A 25368-nucleotide genomic window follows, 5' to 3' on the forward strand; every position below is an offset into this window, starting at 1 on the left:
ATGATGGCATTTTTCAACTGACACCAGTGTTCTTCCACATCTTCAGGGTGTATTGTCAGTGGCTTCCTTTGGAGTGCTATCTGGAAGTCACTTGGTCTGATGGGGTCCTTCAGGCCTTGCACATTGATCTTTGCAGAGATTTGTTTCTCTGAGTTCTCCATTTGGTGACAATCATAATGACCACTGTGGAGCAAATAAGGTGTTGATCAGTCCAGCACTCATCAGCACTAATCATTGAACGTGGGAGAAACGCATCATGCCAACCCCGAGCGTGGACAACAACATTCTATGAGGTGCCAATGCCTCAAATTGTGGATGCTGCCATTAGGTCTTAAATTTGTTTTTCTGGCAGAAGAGGGTGTTCACAATGACTAGCTCATGTTCTGCACATTTCATAAAGAGGAGCATTCCACTGGAGTAGCTATTACCAACTCCTCCTTTCCCAATGGTAGTCTGTCAGAGAGCCGCGTCACTTCTCACCCTGGCATTGAAATCCCCAATAGAAAAATCTTGTCTTCTTTGGTATGTCTTTCAGGACTGCATCCAGTTGGTTATAGAACTTCTCCTTCACATCATCTTCAGTATCTAGAATTGGTGCATAAACACTGACAACAGTTGCCTGTTGGTTTTTGGAAAGCCTGAAGCAGAGAGTCATGAGTCGCTCACTGATGCCGACAGGGACTTCAGATAGGATCTTTGTCAGTTTGTTCTTGATGGCAAATCCTACTCCATTAATTTGTTTTTCTTTCTTTGGGGTTCCTTTCCCGAAAAACGTGTACCCTCAGCATTAGTCTCTTAGCTGTCCTTCTACTGGTCTGTGTGTTTCTGCCAGGGCTGCAATATTGACGTTTAATCGTTGCATCTCATGGGCAATAAATTGCCATGAGTCCTTCACGTAGCTCGCTGTTTGGGCTATCCATTAGTCCTAATATTTCATGTTTCAAAAAGTTTACTGTTCGATTTCGACCACATGAAGGCGAACCCACTGGAGGTGGTTATCCAGTTAGGGGACTGAGGTGGACTATATTTAGGGCATCTTTTCTAGCCCCCTCCCCATGTGGGGTGAACAGAGTGGATCGTAATTAAGGCTGCTCAATCGTGGATGTACCAGCTGGACTGTTCTACCACCTCAGCCCTCAAAATGAAATGGCTGATACATACGTCCACTGCCTACAAGCTGGTTCATGACTAAAAGCTTCCACATTTCACAATCCCGCTCCTGTTGCCACTTGCCAGTCACTGTAGGGCCTAAGTTTTGGGGGAGTAGTACACAGAGGAAGATGCCTGTGTGTGACTTTTTAATGTTGCGGGGGGATGGGGAACTGTTGCACTGCAGCCACCACACAGTTCTTGACAGATAGAAAACTGAGGTCCAATAGCATGGAATCCATGACAACTGTGAGTCTTCTGTCCACAGCAGCTTTCATCCCCCTTCACAGCCCTTGTAGCATCATCTTTGCTATCCTCTGCCTGTTCTGCCACTGAGGACTTTTAAGATTGTTCTTTGTCTGGACACTCCCTCTTGATTTTGCTGCCCTGGTAACCCTGCTGGAAGCACAAGACTCCCCAGCAGCACTTCTCTCAAGTTTACTGGAACACCCAAGCCCACTCACCACAAGGACACAAACCAGAGAGAGTTTTCTCTATATATAATCCATAGTATGCCTACATCTTGAACACTGTATATAGATCTGGTCAACTCCTTTCAAAAAAGATACTTTGGCACTGGGGGGAAAAAAATCAGAAAAAACAACAGAAATAAGGTGTTTGGAATAGCTGACATATTAGGAGAGATTAAAAAGACTGGGACTTTTCATCTTAGAAAGAAAGGTTACTCACCATAGTAACGGTGGATCTTCGAGATGTGTCCCCGTGGGTGCTCCACATTAGGTGTCGGGCTCTCCCGGCACTGCAGATCGGATCTTCCAAGCAGTTTCTGCCAGACCGCGCATACACCGGTGCGCGCCGCTCCCTTGCACGCTCCTGGCCACGTGCGTGATCCAGTCCCCGCCAGTTCCTCAACCAACCGCCTCGGATATTCCTGCAAAACACTAAACAGAGATCCGAAGCGGGGAGGATGGGCGGGTAGTGGAGCACCCACGGGGACACATCTCGAAGAACCACCGTTACTACGGTGAGTAACATTTCTTTCTTCTTCGAGTGTCCCCATGGGTGCTCCACATTAGGTGACTACCCAGCAGTAACCCAAGACAGGAGGTGGGTAATCGGATCATGTACAGCTTGTCCCCGAGAGGACCGCTGTCGAGAGCTGGGTATCCTCTTGGAATACCCTGTGAAGGGCGTAGTGTTTGGCGAAGGCGTCATAGGATGACCAGGTCGCCGCTCTGCAAATGTCTTTTAGCGCAATGCCCTTGAAAAAGGCTGTTGATGCCGCCACCGCCCTAGTGGAATGAGCCCTGGGCGTGGCCAGTAAAGGAGTCTTTTTGAGTTCGTAGCACATTTTTATGCAGGATACGATGTGCTTCGAGATTCTCTGCGAAGAGAGACCTTCTCCTTTCGATTTGGGAGCGAGAGAGACTAGGAGTCTATCCGTTTTCCGGAAGGACTTGGTCCTGTCTATATAGAAGACTAGCGCCCTCCTCACGTCCAGGAGGTGTAGGCGTGCCTCTTTGTTAGAGTTCTGAGGCTTTGGATAAAACGAGGGTAAAACAATAGGTTCGTTAATATGAAACTCAGAAGAAACTTTGGGAACAAAGGCTGGATGAAGCCATATGGTTACCACCTCTTTGGAAAATACTGTGCATGGTGGCGTTGCCATAACTGCCGCAAGCTCGCTCACCCTGCGAGTTGATGTGATTGCGAGATGGAAGGTCGTCTTTATCGTAAGGAGACGGAGGGAAACCGTGGCTAAAGGCTCGAATGGTGGTCCCGTTACCGCATTAAGCACCAGGTCCAAGTTCCACGAAGGTGGAAGCGGTTTCCGAGGGGGGTATAGGTTTACCAACCCTTTAAGGAACCTGGTAACCATGGGATGGGCGAACACCGTGTGCCCTTCCTCTTCGTGTCTGAAGGCCGAAATGGCGGCAAGGCGGACCTTTAACGAGGATAGTGAGAGTCCTCCTCTCTTGAGGTCCAGTAAATACTCTAATATTACAGGTATAGGCACCGAAAGGGGGGCTAGCTGTTTAGTAGAACACCATGCCGTGAAGCGAGTCCATTTCTGCTTGTAGGTCTTCCTGGTGGAAGTCCTCCTGCTACTTTCTAGGACTTGTTGCACTTCCTCTGTACATGTGCTCTCTGGGGAGCTGAGCCATGGACTAACCACGCTTGTAGTCGCAGGCCTTGGGGGTGCGGATGCACTATGGACCCCATGGCTTGCGTGAGCAGATCTGGCGCCACCGGAAGGGGCATCGGTGGACGGTCCGACATGCACAGGAGTAGGGGAAACCATTGCTGTCGATCCCACGTTGGGACTATCAGGATCATTCGGGCTCCTTCCCTCCTGGCTTTCTACAAGACTTTGTGGATCAGTACTGTGGGAGGAAAAGCGTAAAGCGGGGGCCCCTCCACGAGATCGCGAATGCGTCCCCCAGGGACCCCCGTCCCAGTCCTGCCCTGGAGCAGAATCGTGGGCACTTCTTGTTGTGTTGAGTGGCAAACAGGTCTATCTGGGGAAAGCCCCATGCGTGAAAAATCGGTTGTAGCAGATCGGGACGGATCTGCCACTCGTGCGTGAGTGCGAAACGCCTGCTCAGCTGGTCTGCCTTCACATTGTGAGTGCCTGGTAAGTACGAGGCTTTCAAGGTTATATTGTTGGCGATGCACCAGTTCCACAACCGGACTGCTTCCGCACATAAGGCATGGGAACGAGCTCCTCCTTGCCGATTTATATAAAACATGGTGGAGGTATTGTCTGTACTGATCCCGACTACTTTGCCTTGTATATGGTCACGAAAGCGTCTGCAGGCGTTGAACACTGCTCTGAGCTCCAGTATATTTATGTGCAGTGACTGCTCCGTGGAGGACCACAGTCCTTGCGTCACCTCTTCGCCCATGTGTGCTCCCCACCCTATGTGAGAGGCATCTGTAGTAAGAAAAACCGATATCTGTGGTTGGTGGAAGGGTACCCCTGTTAGCATCTTCTTGGGGTTTACCCACCATTGCAGAGATTTGCGCACCTCTGTCGTGGGCGACACCACCCTCTGAACGGTGCGTGCTGCCGGTGTGTATACGCTCGCCAGCCAGTGGTGCATGCTGCGCATGTGTAACCTGGCGTTCTGTACTACGAACGTCGCTGCTGCCATGTGGCCCAGCAGCTGTCAGCACGTCAGAACCGGCACAGTAGGGCTGAAGGTGATGAATTGCACGAGGGAGCCAATGGCCCGAAAGCGTGTCTCTGGTAGATACACTCTCGCTATAATATAATTTATGCGTGCCCCTATGAACTCTATGTCCTGTGTGGGGTCTATCTTTGATTTTGCCAGATTGATAACCAGGCCCAGCGAAGAGAACGTGCCTGCTGTGACGCATATCATGCATAGTACCTCTTCCTTCGAGGCCCCTTTGAGTAGGCAGTCATCCAGATACAGGAATATAAACACCCCCTGTCTGTGCAGGTAGGCTGACACCACTGCCAAGGTCTTGGTGAAGACTCTGGGGGCCGAGGAGAGGCCAAATGGTAGGACCTTGGATTGAAAATGTTCTTTGCCTACCATGCACCGGAGGAATCGTCGGTGAGCCGGATGGATAGTTATGTGAAAATACGCGTCTTGTAAGTCGAGGGCTGCGAACCAATCTCCATCGTCCAGTGCCGTAAGGATGGAGGCGATTGTGATCATCCGAAAGCGTTGCTTGCACAGGTACCGGTTGAGGCCTCGAAGATCTAAGATGAGCCTCCAGCCTCCTGTCTTTTTCTCCGTGAGGAAGTACCTCGAGTAGAACCCTTTCCCTTGCAGTTGCTCCGGCACTCTTTCCACTGCCCCATGAGCATAAGATGGTCTACCTCCTGCTTGAGCCTCGCTAAGTGGGAGGCCTCCTGGAGGTGGGGCCTGGGTGGAGGTCGTGGCGGTGGGAGCGACTGGAAGGGGAAGGCGTACCCCATGGCTATGATCTCCAGCACCCATTTGTCTGTGGTGATCCTTTGCCACTGGTCGTAGAACGGTCGGAGGCGACGGTGGAATAACAGCTTCGGATGACCTTGTGCAATGGTAGTGATGGCGCAGCCCTGGATCTGTGTGTCAAACTTGTGGCCTTTGGCCCTGCCCCAAGGACGCACGGCTCTGTTGGGAACGTCGCCTGAGAGTTCTGTACTGCTGGTGCTGTTGATGTCGCCCTTGCTCGTAACCCCTGTGCTACTGGGGACCCTGTTGCTGGTACTGGTACCGTCTTTGTTGAGGGTAGTACTTTTTCTTTCTGTATGGAGGGGTGTAAATCCCCAGGGTCCTGAGTGTGGCTCTTGAATCTTTACTGGAATGAATGACCAGGTCAGTTGCTTCAGCAAACAGCTTCTGCGTGTCGAAGGGAAGATCGACGATCTTGGCCTGCAGATCCCTCGGTATACCCGAAGTCTGGAGCCAGGACTCCCTTCGCATCACCATTGCCGTAGCTGTGGAGCGTGCTGCTGTGTCCGCAACATCCAGGGCGATCTGAACTCCCGTCCTCGAGGCCGCATAGACTTCTTGCACGATGGCCTTGAGCACTGGTTTCTTGTCCTCTGGAAGCGAGTCCATGAGGGAGGTTAACCTAGTGTAGTTGTCGAAATTGTGGTTCGCTAGATGCGCTGCGTAATTTGCCATTCGCAACAGTAGTGTGGAGGAGGAGTAGACCTTTCTGCCGAACAGCTCTAGCTTCTTGGCATCTTTGTCTGTTCCCCCTGTCTTGAATTGAGATGTCTTTGATCTTTGTTGCGACAACTCTACCACCAAGGAATTTGGTTGTGGGTAGCTGAACAGGAACTCCATGCCCTTCACCGGCACGAAGTATTTCTTATCCGCTCTCTTGTGGACAGGCGGAATAGTCACAGGGGTCTGCCATATCATAGTGGCAGACTCCAAGATTGCTTCGTCAAGCGGTATTGCTATTTTGGAGGAGGCCGGAGGTCTCAGTTTTTTGACGAGCTTATGGTGTTTCTCTTGCACCTCTGCTGTCTGGATGCCTTGTGTGAAGGCCACCCTTTTAAACAGCTCTTGAAACTGTTTGAGATCGTCTGGAGGATGGATGTCCCCTGGGGCCGTAGCCTCGTCCGGGGAGGAGAGAGAGGAACCACTAGGATACGCCTCTCTGGACCCTTCCGGTTCCTGTTGGCGATGGTACATCCGCTCGCTGGAAGCTTGCAAGGGAAAATCTCGGGGTTCCATAACCAGGTCCCCCTGAGATACTTGAGTCTCTGTCCCCGTTCGCGATTGCCCTCAGGGATACGGGACCGTCTGTGGGGATCTTTCCCTGGTAGAATGCCGGTGGTGTCTATGTCCCGCGTGGTAGGGACGACCATGGCAGCATGGGCACTGTTCTTGGGAAGGTGACCTGGACCACTCCCTTGGTGCGTACCCCCTGCGTCTGGGGGAGCGAGATCGTCGAGAGACATGGGACACTGGAGAGAGCGATTTGTGATAGTACTCCAGCGGCTGAAACCCCAAAAAGGGTGAGGCTGGTCCCAGCCAGGGCGAGGCTGGTTGTAAAACTGGAAACGGGGGCTCCGGGTAGGCTAGGGGGGACCCCTGACTTCTAGTTGGAGTCCGCAGCATGAGCGGAGGGCTGAGAGAAAGCAACTCTGCAGCCCTGTCTGGAGAGGGGCTGCGGTGCCTTGTTTTCTGTGCAGCCTTCCCCCTCCCTTGAGGAGGTGGCTCTGCCCCCTGATGTGCAGGGGATCTCGGCCCCGTCCGCGCCGCGCTCGCCACGCTCTTGGGCGGTGCTGCGCAGGCGGTGTCCTCCGGTGCCTGCAGGCTGCGTGCCTGCGCGCTCTGCACCACCGGTTCCCCGGGGGTTGGTGCCACTGCCTGCGGTGCTGCCAGTATTGGCGCTTGTTTAGCTGCCGCCCTGCCTGCGGTGCGGGGCGGCTGTTTGATCATCGGAGGCTGAGCCGCCTGCACGTGGCTCTCCGTGCCGCCTCCGATCAGCTGTTGCTGCGGCTGGGGGCTGTGTGCTCCTCCCGTCCCGCTCGCTGTTGCTGCTGGCAGGGATCGGGGTGGGGAGACTTTCCTCCGTTTTTGCACTGATGGGGTGAGGGAGGCAGCATTCCTTTTATGGGCCCCGGAGGGTCCCTCCTGCTGCGGCCGCTCCGGCACGTCTGGCTGGAGGGCCTTGTCGAATAGCAGCATTTTAAGCCGCATCTCCCTGTCCTTCCTTGCTCTGGCTGTTAATTTTGCACAGAAGGAGCATTTCTGCGTGACATGGGACTCCCCAAGGCACCTTATACAGTGACTGTGCCCATCAGATGCTGGCATTGCCTCTCGGCAAGACTCACATTTCTTGAATCCTCAAGAGGACATTGTTGGTGAGTCTTTTAGTTGTTAATGGGGTACTTAGCACCTTCTCTGTGCTGTTTTCCCCCTCTCCGATAGCCTGTCGCGGCAGGAGGGCTAATGGCCCTAGGCTCCTGGCCTCCGGTGCTCCGCTTGTTACTAGGACTGGACTGAATGCCGTCCCGCTAGTTGTTTCTTGTTGTTTTTTTTTTTAAAATAACAACTGGCTAACTTAACAATAGACTAAGAACTTGAAAACTTTAAAGAAAACAGCTAAAAATCATTTAATACGCTAACTGGGCCGTAGCCTAGTCGGATTCCGTCTGCAGCCGACGGCGGTTAAGAGGAACTGGCAGGGACCGGATCGCGCACATGGCCAGAAGCGCGCAAGGGAGCGGCGCACACCGGCGCATGCGCGGTCCGGCAGAAACTGCTTGGAAGATCCGATCTGCGGCGCCGGGCGAGCCCGACACCTAATGTGGAGGACCCACAGGGACACTCGAAGAAAAGAAGAGTAGGGGGATAGGAGAGAGATGTATAAAAGCATGACTCGTGTGGAGAAAATGAACAAGGAAAAGTTATTTTCTTGCTCCCATAGCACAAGAACTAGGGCTTTCCAAATGAAACTAATAGTTAGCAGGTTTGAAACAGATAAAAGGAAGAATTTCTTCATGCAACGCATAACCTGTGGAACTCCTTGTCAGAGGATGTTGTAAATACTAGGGCTTTAACATGGTTCAAAAACAGATCTACATAGAATTAATGGAGGATAAGTCCATCAATGACTCTTAGCTAGGATGGGTAGGAATAGAGTCCCTAGCCTCTCTTTGTTAGAAACTGGAAATATGTGATAAGGGCGAGAGCACTCAACAACTACGTGTTTTGTTCATTCCCTCTGGCACACCTGGCCACTGTCTGAAGACCAGCTACTGGTCTAGATGGACCTTTGGTCTGACCTAGTCTGGTCATTCTTATGTTATAGGTAAGATTCCAGTATTCCTTGGAAATGTTTGCTTTCAGGATTGCCTCACTGAATATTTTTGGCCACTGCCTCTGATTTACCATCTGTAGCGCTTCTCCTTTTCATTCAAGTTGACCCACATAATGACCACCACAGCTGTTAAATGATGGTACTATTGAGGTGTCTTGTACAATGTGCAACATTTATTGATCATTCTTATTCTTCACATAGGGTATAATCCATATCCACCTCCTGTTCAAGGTCTTCTTCATTGGTAACACCTGGTTTAACATTTCTCTCTCTTTTCGAGCTTTGGCATTGAAATCTCCCATTGCTATCATATGTGGATTTTTGAGAGGGGGTTTCTTCGACCTCCTGATAGAATTCTTCCATATAGTCCTCTTTGCTTCTATTTGTGGGAGCACACATCTGAATATCTTAGGGTGCCATTCTTGATCAGTTGGAGTGGCAGCACTCTGGTGTGCCATGACTTGAACTTGCACCAGATGATTTTTGAAGATCATTCCTTGTTGATAATGAAGCCAATTCCTCCAATGGTGGTTCCACCTTTTCCTTTTCTCAACATGGTAATGCTTTTGTCTCTCCACGTCACTGCCATCTCCTTTTTCACCATGCTTCTCAGAAACCAAGGACATCACAGGCAGTCCTTGCCACCTCTGCCATAATACCAAAAAACAACTTTGACAATGACAAAGCAGCTGGAATGCTGCGATTACTGCTCATGCTATTTTCCACTTTTCATTTATGGACTCAAGCTGTTATTTTCTCTTAGACCGTAAGCAGTTTAGGCAGAAAATACGTTTATTATACCTGTATAGTGTCTACCCTATAGCTGCAGCCTCAGTACTAACAACAAAGTGATTCACAGATCTTTGGCAGGGCCCTGCACAGAAATTAATTTAATCCTCACTGCTGAATGTTTCAGATTCAATCCTGTCAATGACCACACAGTCTATAATCACCCATGGATCCATAAAGAACTGCCATGGCTTTTCATATAATACAATACGAAAAATAAAACTTAGCAAACTAGGGTTCGTATAGCCAGGCTATTTGTTTAATACCATATCCAAAGATTAGGATTTAGGACATTAAAAAAAGAGCTCTGTGTTTCTTTCCATTTAACATTAGGAGCATATTACACTTTCTTTGCCTGAGTAGAGGAGACGTATCTGTAATGGTAACCACAACTCCAGACTGGAGTAAGTTAGATAATTTCCAATTACCAGCCTGATGCTGAACCTTTGATATCGTACAATTGTGTACAACGAATTATACCAAAGTCAAATATACTATACTAAATCCCACATGATTTAACTGATATTAATTCAATTAACTCTGGTTTTTAAACAAATAGTTAAAATGAAAGTAAGCATTAAATTCCACTGTAACAATAGCATAACATTGTAAAGAAACAAGGAGGAAACACACACAGGCTGGCCTAATAAAAATGTAGTCTGGGTAATCAAAACAATTCAAGGACACAATTATATTCTTGTGATGTTCACAAGTTAAAACAACAATAAAACCAAGGATTTCTAAGATGACATCACTCAACCAACCATCAAAACACAGTTATTGAAAGAAGAACAGCGATTATTCCACTTACCTGAAGAACATAATCCAGAGCTATGTGCCGAAAACATTTTCGTGTTGCAGTAAGAATGTTGGTGGCTTCTTCTACCTCATGTTGTTTGTTTCTTTGAACTTGTGCATTTTTTGCTAGTGCATTTTCTTTTTCTTCACTAACTTTTTCAAATTGCTTCTTTGCATCTTTAAATTTTCTAATATCTCTAAAGAAAAGGGGAGATGAATTTTAATATCCTTGGAAGGCTCATTTTGTTGCACATAAAATATTTAAAAATACACAAAGTTTTAAAACTCTTCTCACATTATTCCATTTTCAAGTATCATATTTGATCTTTTTGGTTTCACTTTCCCACACTATGTGGATCAGATGCAAGTTACAGCACAAGGATGATAGAAGTGCGAATTTCCTGGTTGCTCTATTTTTTTAAGCTAGCTAGGCAGTGAAATTTGGAACTTACTTTGTGGACACTGAGGTATTCATCTAGTTCCACCCAGGGTAGACAAAATCATGATTTTAAAAAATTTGATACAAAACAAAAAAGTAATTCTTCTTTGCTTTAAAGAGTTTCTAATCTGTCATCGGTACAGCCTCCATGCTCCGGCAACAAACTAGGGAATTCGCTAGATCCCGGCTACTAACCTGTGGGATACTGCCCAAACCTGTCCCAGTGTTCCACTCCCAGCTATCGGCTCCTGAGGTGCTGCAGCTCTGCTACAAGCCTCTGGAACATGGGGCTTCCTCTCCCCCGTCCCACAAGGGCTCCACTCTCCTCTGATCCTGCAACACACCTGGCCCAGCCTGTCAGTTTTTCCCAGTGTGTGAGCCAACCGCAGAGCACCTGATGGGCCACTGACGACACTGGACTAGGGATGTTGCTGGACTAGGGAAGTCCAGATTAGGGGTGGTTCAACCTGTAGTAGAATTTCAGATTTAATTTTTTTCCTTCTGATTTTCAAATTAAATGTTCATCTATTCTGAAAAAGACAGTCCATGACCTCATTCAAATCTTTACTGTGACATCGTAAACTCAAACCACAAAATTGGTAAGGAAACAATCCATGCTATGTTTGAAACCAGCACTGCCTTCTGATGTATTAAATCTCAAAAGCTAAAGAAAGCTGAAATACTTCAGCCAGGTCATACTCCTATGAGGGTTGGCAATCTGAGTCTTGGATGCCTAAGCAGCTTAGGTGCTCCTAACATCCTAACCTTAGGTGCCTAAATATGAATGTTTGTTGTTAATTCCAAAGTACTATTTTAAAGTGAAGAAGATTTGGTGATGCTGAGGTCCCCATCATTCGAGGGCTTATGCACATGCTTAATTTTATAGGCTGGGAGCACAGTCCCACTGAAGTCACTGAGGCTACTCTGAGTGCACAGAGCTAAGCAGCTGCTCAGTTGTTTGCAGGGTCAGGATATGACAAACACACAAACTTAGAGCATACGGATAGCTCCACTCAAGTCAATGGGATACTTCAGGTAAGCAAAGTAACATATCTGTTTGGGTGTTTACAGAAGGAGAGTAATGGCTGCTGTGAGCCCAGCTCTGCAGACAGCAGTGCAGAAGTAAGGGGGACAATACCACACAATCCCATCCTTAATTCTGTACTGCTGGGAGCAGCTCTGCCCTCAGAGCTGACCATCTGGTCAGCAGCCATTGCTCTCCAACCACCCAGCCCTACAGCGGCCCCACTGCCTGCAGCAGTGCAGAAGTAAGTGTACAGGTACCGCAACCTCCACTAGAATAACCTTGCAAGCCCCCCCACAACTCCCTCAGGAGTCCTATAATTACACCACTATGGAATGTCAGATTTAAATAGCAAAAATCATAAAATTTACAATGTTTAAAATCCCACGATCACAAAATTAACCAACATGGACAATGGATTTGGCAGGGCCCTACTTTAACATACGACAGAGGTTGAACCTCTCTTGTCCAGCACCCACAGGACCTGACCAGTGCCGGATGAGAGAATGTGCTGGACAACAAGAGGTCAATATTGTCTAGCACATTACTAAGAGTTCCTCTGCTTACTGGACTCTTAGAAGACATTAGGGGTAAGTTACAGCTAAACAACAGCATAGAACACAGAGCCATGACTGGTGGCTGTAAACAAACTTGATGGGACCATGGGAAACTTGGCCACACCCATGAGTGGTCATCCTGCTAACTAAAATGATACTAGACAGAGGAGTTTGCTGGACTAGAGAGGTTCAACCTGTATTCCGAACTTAAAATTTGTACTATTGCCAAGTTAGTCTGACAGTCACCCAAGGCATGATTTAAAGTAACCCACTAACTAAAAATCTCTCCATGCTGCTCCTTCCTTTTCTTGGGATGTTTGATTATTTTTTGACAAACTTCATAGGTGCTAGTTAAGCTGGGGTTTCATGATTTCCAAATATCTCCCACCTCTTCAGAAGCTGATTTCACTTCCTAGTTGGGCTTAGTGGAGATAAATCACCTTAGCAAATTGCAAGAAAAAATTCTTTGAAATGAAAATTAACTTACTCTTTAATGAACGTCTGAAGTTGTGCTTTAATTGATCTTTGGGTTTGGTCAAACAGGGTCTGAAAAAGAAAAAACATTAAAAAAAACTTACTTCAATAAAAGGATTTGTAAGTCCTAGACTCCTTTTATTTTAAGCCTAAAGCCTTTAATTCTGCCTAAATCCTGGAGATTTAGGAGAGATGGCATAAGGAGAGCCAGGGCTAACTGCAGGTTTTGCATTTAAACCACATTTCTCACTCTAACTGTCTAAAAGAAAAACTGAAGCATTTCAAATTAAAAGCATCTTTCATCTGAAAAGTCTCAGCAGAATACCACTATGCAGCAACACAAAAGAAAAGTTAGAACTGCACCAGTAATGAACACTGGTTACTTAACTTGTGCTTTTTCCCAGTGACGTGCATATGAGAAAGCTGAAAGCATAAAGATGGGAAAAAAGTTATTCACTATGCACAATTTAAGGTAGTTCTTTGAGACATGGCACACACATGGGGGGGAACATTTCAAGTACACACTTACCCTATGTGCTGCTGACCAGAGATTTTCAAAAACAGTGTCTGTTCAGCCTGCACATGCACCCTGTACAACCTCATGCCCTGCATTAAAACAAGCCCCCCTCAGTTTCTCTTCTATGATGAAGTTCACCAAGAAAACTTCAAAACAGGGAAGAAAAGAGGGCAGGTTGTGGAGCACCCGGGGGACACGCACCTTGAAGAACCAAAGGAACTGCACAAGGTGTATAATCTCTCTCAAGCACCATGCCTATGCTCAACATCAGGCAACTTCCAAGCAGTAACCTCAGAAGAGGAGAGCTTTGGAATACAGTCCAAATAGTTGTAGCTTCCGTTTTATAACATTCTGCAGCAGGTTCTCTTTCAACTGTATCTTCCTATATAATTCCTCATTGGTGACCTTCTGCATCCACCCTATTCTCAGAATCTTTCTATAAAGAGAAGTTACTCACCGTAGTAACGGTGGTTCTTCGAGATGTGTCCCTGTGGGTGCTCCACAATAGGTGTCGGGCTCGCCCTGGCGCCGCAGGTCGGATCTTTCCAGCAGTTTCTGCCGGACCGCGCATGCACCGGCGCGCGCCGCTCCCTTGCGCGATCCTGGCCATGTGCGCGATCCAGTCCCCGACAGTTCCTCAACCAACCGCCTCAGGTGCCCCTGCAAAACACTAACAGAGATCCGAAGCGGGGAGGATGGGCGGGTAGTGGAGCACCCACGGGGACACATCTCGAAGAACCACCATTACTACGGTGAGTAACTTCTCTTTCTTCTTCGAGTGTCCCCGTGGGTGCTCCACAATAGGTGACTACCCAGCAGTAACCCAAGATAGGAGGTGGGTAATCGGATTATGTGCAGCTTGTCCCCGAGAGGACCGCTGCAGAGAGACGGGTATCCTCTTGGAATACCCTGTGAAGGGCGTAATGTTTGGCGAAGGTGTCGTAGGATGACCAGGTCGCCGCTCTGCAAATGTCTTTTAACGCAACGCCCTTGAAAAAGGCTGTTGATGCCGCCACCGCCCTAGTGGAATGAGCCCTGGGAGTGGCCGATAAAGGAGTCTTTTTGAGCTCGTAGCACATTTTTATGCAGGACACAATGTGCTTTGAGATTCTCTGCGAGGAGAGACCTTCTCTTTTCGACTTGGGAGTGAGGGAGACTAGGAGTCTATCCGTTTTCCGGAAGGACTTGGTCCTGTCTACGTAGAAGGCTAGCGCCCTCCTCACGTCCAGGAGGTGTAGGCGCGCCTCTTCGTTGGAGTTATGAGGCTTTGGATAAAACGAGGGTAGAACGATAGGTTCGTTAATGTGAAACTCGGAAGAAACTTTGGGAACAAAGGCTGGATGCAGCCGTATGGTTACCGCCTCCTTGGAAAAAACAGTGCAGGGTGGCGTTGCCATGACTGCCGCAAGCTCGCTCACCCTACGAGCTGATGTAATTGCAAGAAGAAAGGTCGTCTTTATTGTAAGGAGGCGGAGGGGGACCGTGGCCAAGGGCTCGAACGGTGGTCCCATTAGCGTGCTAAGCACCAGGTCCAAGTTCCACGAAGGTGGAATCGGTTTCCGAGGGGGGTATAGGTTTACCAACCCTTTGAGGAACCTGGTAACCATAGGGTGGGCGAACACCGTGTGCCCTTCCTCCTCGTGTCTGAACGCCGAGATGGCGGCAAGGTGGACCTTCAACGAGGATAGCGAGAGTCCTCCTCTCTTGAGGTCCAGTAAATACTCTAGTATTGCAGGTATAGGCATGAAAAGGGGGGCCAGCTGTTTGGTAGAACACCAAGCCGTGAAGCGAGTCCATTTCTGCTTGTAGGTCTTCCTGGTGGAAGTCCTCCTGCTACTTTCTAGGACTTGCTGTACTTCCACTGTGCATGTGCTCTCTAGGGAGCTGAGCCATGGATTAACCACGCTTGCAGTCGCAGGCTTTGGGGGTGCGGGTGCACTATGGACCCCTGGGCTTGCGTGAGCAGATCCGGCGCCACCGGAAGAGGCATCGGTGGACGGTCTGACATGCGCAGAAGTAGGGGGAACCATTGTTGTTGATCCCACGTTGGGACTACCAGGATCATCCGGGCCCTTTCCCTCCTGGCTTTCTGCAAGACTTTGTGGATCAGCACTGTGGGAGGAAACGCATAAAGCAGGGGGCCCCTCCACGGGATCGCGAACGCGTCCCCCAGGGACCCCCATCCCAGTCCTGCCCTGGAGCAGAATCGTGGGCACTTCTTGTTGTGCTGAGTGGCAAACAGGTCTATTTGGGGAAAACCCCATGCGTGGAAGATCGGCCGTAGCAGATCGGGACGGATCTGCCACTTGTGTGTGAGTGCAAAACGCCTGCTCAGCTGGTCTGCCTTCACATTGTGCGCACCTGGCAAGTATGAGGCTTTCAAGAGTATATTGTTGGCGATGCACCAGTTCCATAAGCGGACTGCTTCCGTGCATAAGGCACGGGATCGAGCTCCTCCTTGCCTGTTTATATAAAACATGGTGGAGGTATTGTCTGTACTGATCCCGACTACTTTGCCTTGTATATGGTCTCGAAAGTGTCTGCAGGCGTTGAACACTGCTCTGAGCTCCAGTATATTTATGTGTAGTGACTGTTCCGTGGGTGACCACAGTCCTTGAGTCACCTCTTCGCCCATGTGCGCTCCCCACCCTATGAGGGAGGCATCTGTGGTGAGAAAAACCGATATCTGCGGCTGGTGGAAGGGTACCCCTGTTAGCAGGTTCCTGGGGTTTACCCACCATTGCAGGGATTTGCGCACCCCCGCTGTGGGCGAAACCACCCTGTGAACGGTGTGTACTGCCGGTTTGTATACACTCGCCAGCCAGTGCTGCATGCTGCGCATGTGCAACCTGGCGTTCTGTACTACGAACGTCGCCGCTGCCATGTGGCCCAGCAGCTGTAAGCACGTCAAGACCGGCACCGTAGGGCTGAAGGTGATGACCTGCACGAGGGAGCCGATGGCTCGAAAGCGAGCCTCTGGTAGATATACTCTCGCTGTAACCGAGTTTATGCGAGCCCCTATGAACTCTATGTCCTGTGTGGGGTCTATCTTTGATTTTGCCAGATTGATAACCAGGCCGAGTGAAGAGAACGTGTTTGCTGTGACGCGTATCATGCGCAGAACCTCCCCCTTTGAGGCCCCTTTGAGCAGGCAGTCGTCCAGATACGGGAAAATAAATACCCCCTGTCTGTGCAGGTAGGCTGACACCACTGCCAAGGTCTTGGTGAAGACTCTGGGGGCCAAGGAGAGGCCAAACGGTAGGACCTTGTATTAGAAGTGTTCGTTGCCTACCATGAACCGGAGGAATCGCCGGTGAGCCGGATGGATAGTTATGTGGAAGTACGCGTCTTGTAAATCGAGGGCTGCAAACCAGTCTCCATCGTCCAGTGCCGTAAGGATGGAGGCGATTGTGATCATCCGAAAACGTTGCTTGCGCAGGTACCGGTTGAGGCCGCGAAGGTCTAAGATGGGCCTCCAGCCTCCTGTCTTTTTCTCCGTAAGGAAGTACCTGGAGTAGAACCCTTTCCCTTGCAGTTGCTCTGGTACTCTTTCCACTGCCCCTATGAGCATGAGATGGTCCACCTCCTGCCTGAGCCTCGCTACATGGGAGGCCTCCTGGAGGTGGGGCCTGGGTGGAGGTCGTGACGGTGGGAGCGACTGGAAGGGGATGGCGTACCCCGTGGCTATGATCTCCAGCACCCATTTGTCTGTGGTGATCCTTTGCCACTGGTCGTAGAATGGTCGGAGGCGATGGTGGAATAGTCGGTTCGGATGACCTTGTGCGATGGCAGTGATGGCGCAGCCCTGGATCTGTATGTCAAACTTGTGGCCTTTGGCCCCGCCCCGAGGACGCACGGCTCTGTTGTGAACGTCGCCTGGGAGTTCTGTACTGCTGGTGCTGTTGATGTTGCCCTTGCTCGTAAACCCTGTGGTACTGGGGGCCCTGTTGCTGGTACTGGTACCGTCTTTGTTGAGGGTAGTACCTTTTCTTTCTGTAAGGAGGGGTGTAAATCCCCAGGGTCCTGAGTGTGGCTCTTGAATCTTTACTGGAATGAAGGACCGAGTCAGTTGATTCAGCAGACAGCTTCTGCGAGTCGAAGGGAAGGTCAACTATCTTTGCCTGCAGATCCCTCGGTATACCCGAAGTCTGGAGCCAGGACTCCCTTCGCATCACCACTGCCGTTGCTGTGGAACGTGCTGCTGTGTCCGCAACATCCAGGGCGATCGAACTCCCGTCCTCGAGGCCGCGTAGCCTTCTTGCACTATGGCCTTGAGCACCGGCTTTTTGTCCTCTGGAAGCGAGTCCATAAGGGAGATTAACCTGGAATAGTTGTCGAAATTATGGTTCGCTAAGTGCGCTGCGTAATTTGCCATTCGCAACGTTAAGGTGGAGGAGGAGTAGACCTTTCTGCCGAACAGCTCTAGCTTCTTGGCATCTTTGTCTGCTCCCCCTGTCCTGAATTGAGATGTCTTTGATCTTTGTTGCAACGACTCCACCACCAAGGAATTTGGCTGTGGGTGGCTGAACAGGAACTCCATGCCTTTCGCCGGCACGAAGTATTTCTTATCCGCTCTCTTTTGGACAGGCGGAATAGTCGCAGGGGTCTGCCATATCGTAGTGGCGGACTCTAAGATCGCTTCATCAAGCGGTATTGCTACTCTGGAGGAGGCCGGAGGTCTCAAATTTTTGAGGAGCTTATGGTGTTTCTCTTGCACCTCTGCTGTCTGGATGCCTTGCGTGAAGGCCACCCTCTTAAACAGCTCTTGAAACTGTTTGAGATCGTCCGGAGGATGGACGTCCCGGAGGATGGACGTCCCTTGGGGCCGTAGCCTCATCCGGGGAGGAGAGCGAGGAACCGCTGGGGTACGTCTCTCTGGACCCTTCCGGTTCCTGCTGGTGATGGTACACCCTCTCACTAGAGGTTTGCGAGGGAAAATCTCGGGGTTCCATAACCAGTCCCCCCTGAGATGCTTGAGTCTCTGTCCCTGGTCGCGATTGCCCTCGGGGGTACGAGATCGTCTGTGGGGATCTTTCCCTAGTAGATTGCCGATGGTGTGTATGCCCCGCGTGGTAGGGGCGACCATGGCAGTATAGGCACTGTTCTTGGGAAGGTGACCTAGACCACTCCCTTGGTGCATACCCTGTGCATCTGGGGGAGGGAGATCGTCGAGACACTGGAGAGAGCGATTTTGCATCATAGTCCAGCGGTTCCAACCCCAGGAAGGGTGAAGGTGGTCCCAGCCAGGGTGAGGCCGGTTGCAAAAATGGAGAAGGGGGCTCTGGGGGAGAAGGGGGCTCTGGGTAGGCTAGGGGGGACCCCTGCCTTCTGGTTGGAGTCTGCAACATAAGCGGAGGGCTGTGAGAAAGCAACTCCACAGCCCTGTCCGGAGAGGGGCTGCAATGCCTCCTCTTGTGTGCAGCCTTCCCCCTCCCTTGAGGAGGTAACTCTGTCCCCAACGTACAGGGGATCCCGGCCCCGTCCGCACCGTGCTCGGCACGCTCGAGGGAGGTGCCGCACGTGCGGTGTCCTCTGGTGCCTGCAGGCTGCGTGCCTGCGCTCTCTGCACCGCCGGTTCCCCGGAGGTCGGTGCCGCTGCCTGCGGTGCCGCCGGTACCGGCGCTTGTTTAGCCGCCGCCCTGCCTGCGGTGCGGGGCGGCTGGCTGATTATCGGAGGCTGAGCCGCTTCCACGTGGCTCTCCGTGCCGCCGCCGATCAGCTGTTGCTGCGGCTGGGGGCTGCTCGCTCCTCCCGTCCCGCTCGCTGTTGCTGCCGGCAGGGATCGGGTTGGGGAGACTTTCCTCCGTTTTTGCGCTGATGGGGTGAGGGAGGCAGCTTTCCTTTTATGGGCCCCGGAGGGTCCCTCCTGCTGCGGCCGCTCCGGCACGTCTGGCTGGAGGGCCTTGTCGAAAAGAAGCATTTTAAGCCGAATCTCCCTGTCTCTCCTTGCTCTGGCTGTTAATTTAGCACAGAAGGAGCATTTCTGTGCAACATGGGACTCCCCAAGGTACCTTATGCATAGACTGTGCCCATCGGACGCTGGCATCGCCTCTCGGCAGGACTCACATTTTTTAAATCCTGAAGAGGACGTTGTTGGTGAGTCTTTCAGTTGTTAAAACGGGTACTTAGCACCTTCTCTGTGCTGTTTTCCCCTTCTGATGGCCTGCCGCAGCAGGAGGGCTGATGGCCCTATGCTCCTGGCCTCCGGCGCTTGTTACTGGGACTGGATTGAAGCTGTCCCGCTTGTAATTTGTTTGTTGTTTTTTTTTTTTTTTTTTTGAAAAATAACAACCGGCTAACTTGCAGTAGCCTAAGTGCTTGAAAAAAACTTTAAAGAAAAACAGTTAAAGTCATTGAATACGCTACTTGGCCTTAGCCTAGTTCGGATTCCGTCTGCAGCTGACGGCGGTTAAGAGGAACTGGCGGGGACTGGATCGCGCACATGGCCAGGAGCGCACAAGGGATCGGTGCGCCGGCGCATGCGCGGTCCGGCAGAAACTGCTTGGAAGAGCCGATCTGCGGCGCCGGGCAAGCCCGACACCTATTGTGGAGCACCCACGGGGACACTCGAAGAAGAACAACTCCTTTCAAGCGCCAATATTCTTTTGGAATCTTTCGTTATCACCCATCTCACATCCATACAACATGCTGCTGAATAAATGCGTTTTCAAGATGCCCAGCTTCATTCTTAAGCTAACTGCTTTGCTTTTCCAGATCTTATCTATCGCCTTCAAACTCACTCTTGCTTTCGCTATTCTAGTCGCTGTTTCCTTCTTACAGTCTAGATCATACGTTATGTTGCTCCCCAGATATGTGAGCCTCTCTACATTTTGTAGTTCAATACCAATAGACACTGATCTTCCTTCCTATTTCCTTATCTCCAAATACCATTGTTTTTGTTTTATCGATGTTCATCATCAGTCCGTACCACCTCCCTTCTTCATTTAACACCCGCACCGTTTTTGCTAGCTTCCCCTCATCTTCCTCAATGATAACTATATCATCTGCGAACCTCAAGTTGTTAATTCTTTTCCCGTGCACAGATATCCTTCTACCTCTTTCTTGATCTTGTCCATCGTTCTCTCCAGATGTGCAATGAAGATACTTGGCGATACTGGATCTCCTTGTCTCGTACCTCTACTTGTTTTAAACCAACTTCCCAACTCCCCACATGTTCTCACTGCTGCCTCCGCATTATCACTGATATCCTTCAACACCTGTATCAGTCTGCTATCCACCCCGTATGACTCCACCACCACCCAAGTCACTCTCTCATATATACTGTCAAATGCCTTTTGAAAAATCGACAAAGCAAGTGTATACGTTTTTGTTCTTTCGTCAAGCTTTCTCCGCTAGCAGTCTTAGTGCCAATATCTGCTGTATGGTACTTCTTTTTCTGACCCCTGCTTGCTCGTCTGCTATATGTTCTTCTATCTGCGATCTTAATCTCTCAGTCAGTATCATCATCAGCACCTTATCTAGATGACTCATTAGGGCAAACGGTCTGTAGTTCTTGCATTCCAATGTACGTCCCTTCTTGGGTACTGTCACTAGCACAGATCTTGTCTATTCCTTAGGTGCCTTCCCTTCTTTCCATGCCATATTACATAGTTGGTGTCTTCCCTGAATCGTGCTTTCTCCTCCGTATTTGATCATCTCTCCCATGACCTTATTTCCAGGGCTCGTTGTTCTTTAGTCATTCCACTGCTTTTTCTACTTCCTCGTTTGAAATATCGGTCTCGCTCTTGAGCTCGGGGGAGATCTCTTTCAATTCTTCAATCAGTCTCTCTGAGACATTCGGGTCCAACTGTGCTTTGTATAGATCGGTGCAATAGCTCGTCCATCACTGCACAATTTTCTTCCTGTTCATGAGCACTTCTTTGTTCTCAGCTTTGATCGCCCTCTGCTTCGGTTGCCATTTCCTATCAATATTCTTAATTGTCTTATACACCTCCCTGGTCTTACATTCACCATAATACCTCTCGATAGCTTCACATTGCTCTTCTACCGATCTCTTCTTATCCTTTCTGGCTGCTTTCCTTACCTCATTGCATTTCATTCCATATTGCTGTTCTGCCATCTCAGAAACATCTTTTCTGATCTTCAACACTCTCTTGTCTTGAACCAACTTCAGTGTCTTCTGGGTAATCCACTTCTTATTGATCTTTTCTTCTTCTGTAACAGTCTGCTTAATTGCCTCTTCTATAGCGATGCCTATCCCTGCGACTCCCTTATCTCCCTAAGCGTATTTCTGCTTTCCCTTTCAGCTGCAGTAGAGAAATGGACTCTACACCACTTAGCAGAGGCAAAGTCTGGTCTTCATATGGGTATGTTTACACAGTAAAGTGTGTGCATGGGCTAAACTACCAAACTAGCTCAAATCCTGCTACTTGGGGTAACAGCACAAGCCTGAGAGCAGACTAGTGAACTATTCAGTAAGAATACCCCTCCAGCAGGTCAGGTTCAAGGCAGTAGTTGCCCCAGGGCCCAGAGCTCCCGCCACTGCAGCTACTACTTTGGCAGTGATGGTGGCCAATAGCTCTGGGGTCATTTTAATTTTATGGCTCATCTCAGAACTCTTTCCAATTTATTAACATCCTTCATGAACTGTGAACACAAGACGTGGACACAGTATTCTGACAGTGGTTGTACCCGTGCCAGATATAGAGAAAAGAACATCTCTTTCTTCTCAAGCTCCCAGATAGAGTCCACAATGGTAAAAACTACTGTTGTGTTGAAACTTGGCATTTTCTCCGCTTTCCATTCTTGACCAAATCTGTCACAGCTTCAAAGAAAAAAACTGTTCCAAGAACAGATGTTTCATATTCTGTGCCAGAAAAATTGAGCAAACAGAGAGGAAGCAAGACCCAGTCTGGTAAAGAACTCTGGCTTCAAAATGGCTTTGCTACCCATAAGCCTGCTAAGAAGCAAGGTAAACAGAGTTCCTCTCCATCAGTATCTGCACAATTAAGGCATACACATTACAAATACATTTCAGAATGAAGGGACATAAATATTATTATACACCACTATCAGGTGTAATCTGTTTGTTGAGGTGAAGTGGTCAGAATCATCCACCATTAACAACACTCACTGTGTGATAATTGATCATTTCCTGTAGGCTGTCAGAAAATTTTGTCAAGCTGGTCTGCAAGGAAAAAGAACAAATAATCAAAGTTAAATCACTGCAGAAGTGAACCCAAAAAAAAGTACAGTAGACCCTCGCCTTACGTGGACTCGACTTATGCATTTTTATAACATGAGTCAAGTCCAGGGTGGAGCATTTATAGTTCACCTCTTCCCATGCTTGCTAGGATATAATCTGTAATTTCAGGGATTATTTTCAGCAAGCAGCTTTGCACAGAAGAAGGCCTGCTTAGCACCCTGGGGCAGCAGTGCTGGCAAGCTGCTTCTGCTCTCCTTGGTATAAGGCAGGGCACTGGGTGCAGCCCAGGAGCCGAGGAGGGCTCACCCTGCTCCCCACCTCGCCCTAGCTGAGTGTCTCTTGGAAGGTGGAGAGATTGTGGGGGTTGTTGCTGCTGCTGAGCAACACTACACTACTTCAGACTGAGCCTCAACTTCATGCAGCAGGAATGGTAACACACTCCTCACTTGATTAACCCAGTACACTGCTGCTCAGTTGGGGAAAGTCACTTCTCTCCTAATAACAAAAGCAAGGAACAGAGATCTGCAGCAGCTCATGGACTCAGAGCGTACTTGGCAAAAGCAGATAACAACACGTAAGTGAAAACCCTGGACCCTCCCCCCTTACCTGATACACTTCTGCTGCTGGGTGCACAGCAGAACTAAGGATGGGAAAATCCAGGTGAGAAATTCCACTGTGGTCCCAGGCTTCAGACAGCAGCAAAAACAAACCCTGCACTCCTACTGTCCTGGAAGCTGCAGGGAGGCTGCTGTAATGCCCTGCTTTTGTTATCAAGAGAGGAGCGGCTTTCCCCAACTGAGCAGCAGTAACCTGGGTTAATCAAGTGAGAAGTACCCAAAGAGGCATGTGGGGAGGTTTACATCTGACCAAGGGGGTCTTTACCCACAAAAGCTTATGCTCCAAAATATCTGATAGTCTATAAGGTGCCACAGGATTTCCTGTTGTTTTTCAAGGTAAAGCCTAACACGGCTACCTCTCTGATACATCTCTAGGGTAGTTAAGCTAAATTGGGAGCAATTTGTAAGGTTGTTAATAGTATTTCACAGGCATGTCCCCAGCAGTGGGAAAGCCTGGAAACAGACAAAACCTAGTGGGCCGGTCAATGTTCTGGCTCCTACAGGCCCAGGGATGGTGTTGGAGTGGTACAGAGTGGATAGACAGACACAGCTGTTTGAGGATATCAACGAAATGTGGGGGCAGCAGTAAGAACACACGAAGAGATAGGAAGTTGGTTTAGAACAAGTAGCAGTATGAGACAAGGAAATCCAATATCACCGAGTATCTTCATCGCACACCTAAAGAGAGTAACGGACAAGATCAAGGAAGAGACAGAAGGGATGTCTATGCACAGGATGAGAATCAACAACCTGAGGCTCATGGATGATACAGTTGTAATGAAGGAGGATAAAGAGAAGCTAGGGAGAACAGTGCAGGTGCTAAATGAGGAAGGGAAGCAGTACTGACTGATTATGAACATCAATAAAACAAACAATGGTATTTGGAAATAAGGAAATAGAAAGGAAGATCAATGTAGACAGGATCAAACTAGAGAAGGTCATGTAACTGGGAAGCAACATAACATATGCTCTCTAGACTGTAAGAGGGAAATAGTGACTAGAATAGCAAAAGCATGAGCAAGTTTGAAGGCGATGGATAAGATCTGGAAAAGCAAAGCAATTAGCTTAGGAATCAAGTTCAGCATCTTGAAAACGTGTATTCAGCAGCATGTTGTACGAATGCGAGACATGGGTAATAATGAAAGATTCTTAGAGAATGATATTGGCATTCAAGAATTGTTATAGAAAGATCCTGTGAATAGGATGGCTGCAGGTGGTCACCAACAAGGAGTTATATAGGAATATACAGCCAAAAGAGAACATACTGCAGAAAGTGATACAACGCAAGTTAACAGCTATTCAAGCAGTCTGCAGAATGAAGAAAAAAATCAAGACCCTAGCATTCAGAATAATGTATTGTTTGACTAGGAGAGGCAGACCCCACAGAGGATGGGTATATGATCTAGTAGATTGGTGCAGAGCTAGTATACAGAAACTAAGCCACTCCACTCTGGACAAAGAAAGATGGAAGGAAATAGTGAGGGAAGCATTGGACACCAATGGGTGCTGACCCCATGGCTGTTGATAATGATGCTAGCTGAACAGAACAATCTCTCAGGTGAATTTCTGTACCCTTTAAAATGTGTCCATGAAAAGTGTTATAAAAGAGCAATCCTTAGACTTTTTAGACAGCTGTATCCAGATGTTAGCAAATTAAGAGCTACTTGGAATTCAAACATTTCATATTTCATTATTAACTATAATGGTTCAGATTTTCCATGGGAAGCTTTGCTATTGCATGTGCATTTTTCAGTGAAATCATTTTTAAAACAAAAATGTTTTCAGTTATATGTGAACCTCACACTGAAATAAGAGTCACTTCTTCAAAAGTGTTCAAGAAAAAATACATAGACCAGGCCTCCATTAAAAATGGTACCAGTGTAACAGGGTTACTCAGGAATGTGAAAAAAATCCACACTCCTAATCAACATAGTTATAGGGGCCTAACCCCAATGTAGATAGTGCTAACTTGAAGGGAGAGAGTTTCTCGCACTGATACAAGCACTGCCTTTTGTAAAGATGGATTAAGTACGCCAGCCAGAGATGCTCTCCCATCCACGTAGTAGCTTCTTCACTGAAAGTAACGGAAGGGCAGCTGTCTTAGAGTACAGACTAACAAAACAGCTATCGTGCAGCAATTTAAAGACTAACAAAATGATTTATTAGGTGATGAGCTTTAGTGTGGGTCTGTCCCACAAAAGTTCATCACCTAATGAATTATTTTGTTAGTCTTTAAAGTGCTACATGACTGATGTTTTGTTTTCTTCACTGAAATGTTCCAGCGGCACAGCTGCAACTTTGCTGCTGCAGTATTGTGTGTGTAAACAAGTCCTTCGTTGAAATACCAAGTCAAAATTTAAGGAGGTAGAGGAATAAAAACAAACATCAGACAACAAAAAGTTAATGCAAAATTCCAGAGAACAAAATATGTATATCTTCTGTGACCAATTATACAAATTTACCAGACTAAAGGACTTAATTTCAAATTCAAATGTCTAGTTCATCTGTCTCTACTGAAATGGGCTCAATGCAGCGAAAAGGTAACCAAAAATGCTTTACCTCAAGACCTATGATC

At 48.6% G+C, this 25368-nt stretch overlaps 1 protein-coding gene across 2 annotated transcripts in view; it reads right to left on the reverse strand.

Annotated features, from left to right (window-relative positions):
• The window catches only part of ACAP2 (ArfGAP with coiled-coil, ankyrin repeat and PH domains 2), a 157403-nt gene that overhangs the window by 111107 nt on the left and 20928 nt on the right, over positions 1–25368 (reverse strand). For both annotated transcript variants that reach the window (XM_075003958.1, XM_075003957.1), the window contains exons 4-6: positions 22105–22158; positions 12507–12565; positions 10013–10196 (exon numbers count right to left, since the gene is read on the reverse strand). In XM_075003958.1, the coding sequence (XP_074860059.1) occupies positions 10013–10196; positions 12507–12565; positions 22105–22158 (297 nt within the window). The remainder of the gene's footprint in view (positions 1–10012; positions 10197–12506; positions 12566–22104; positions 22159–25368) is intronic.

This window comes from Carettochelys insculpta, chromosome 10, assembly GCF_033958435.1.
Source record: "Carettochelys insculpta isolate YL-2023 chromosome 10, ASM3395843v1, whole genome shotgun sequence".
NCBI classification, from domain to species: domain Eukaryota; kingdom Metazoa; phylum Chordata; order Testudines; family Carettochelyidae; genus Carettochelys; species Carettochelys insculpta.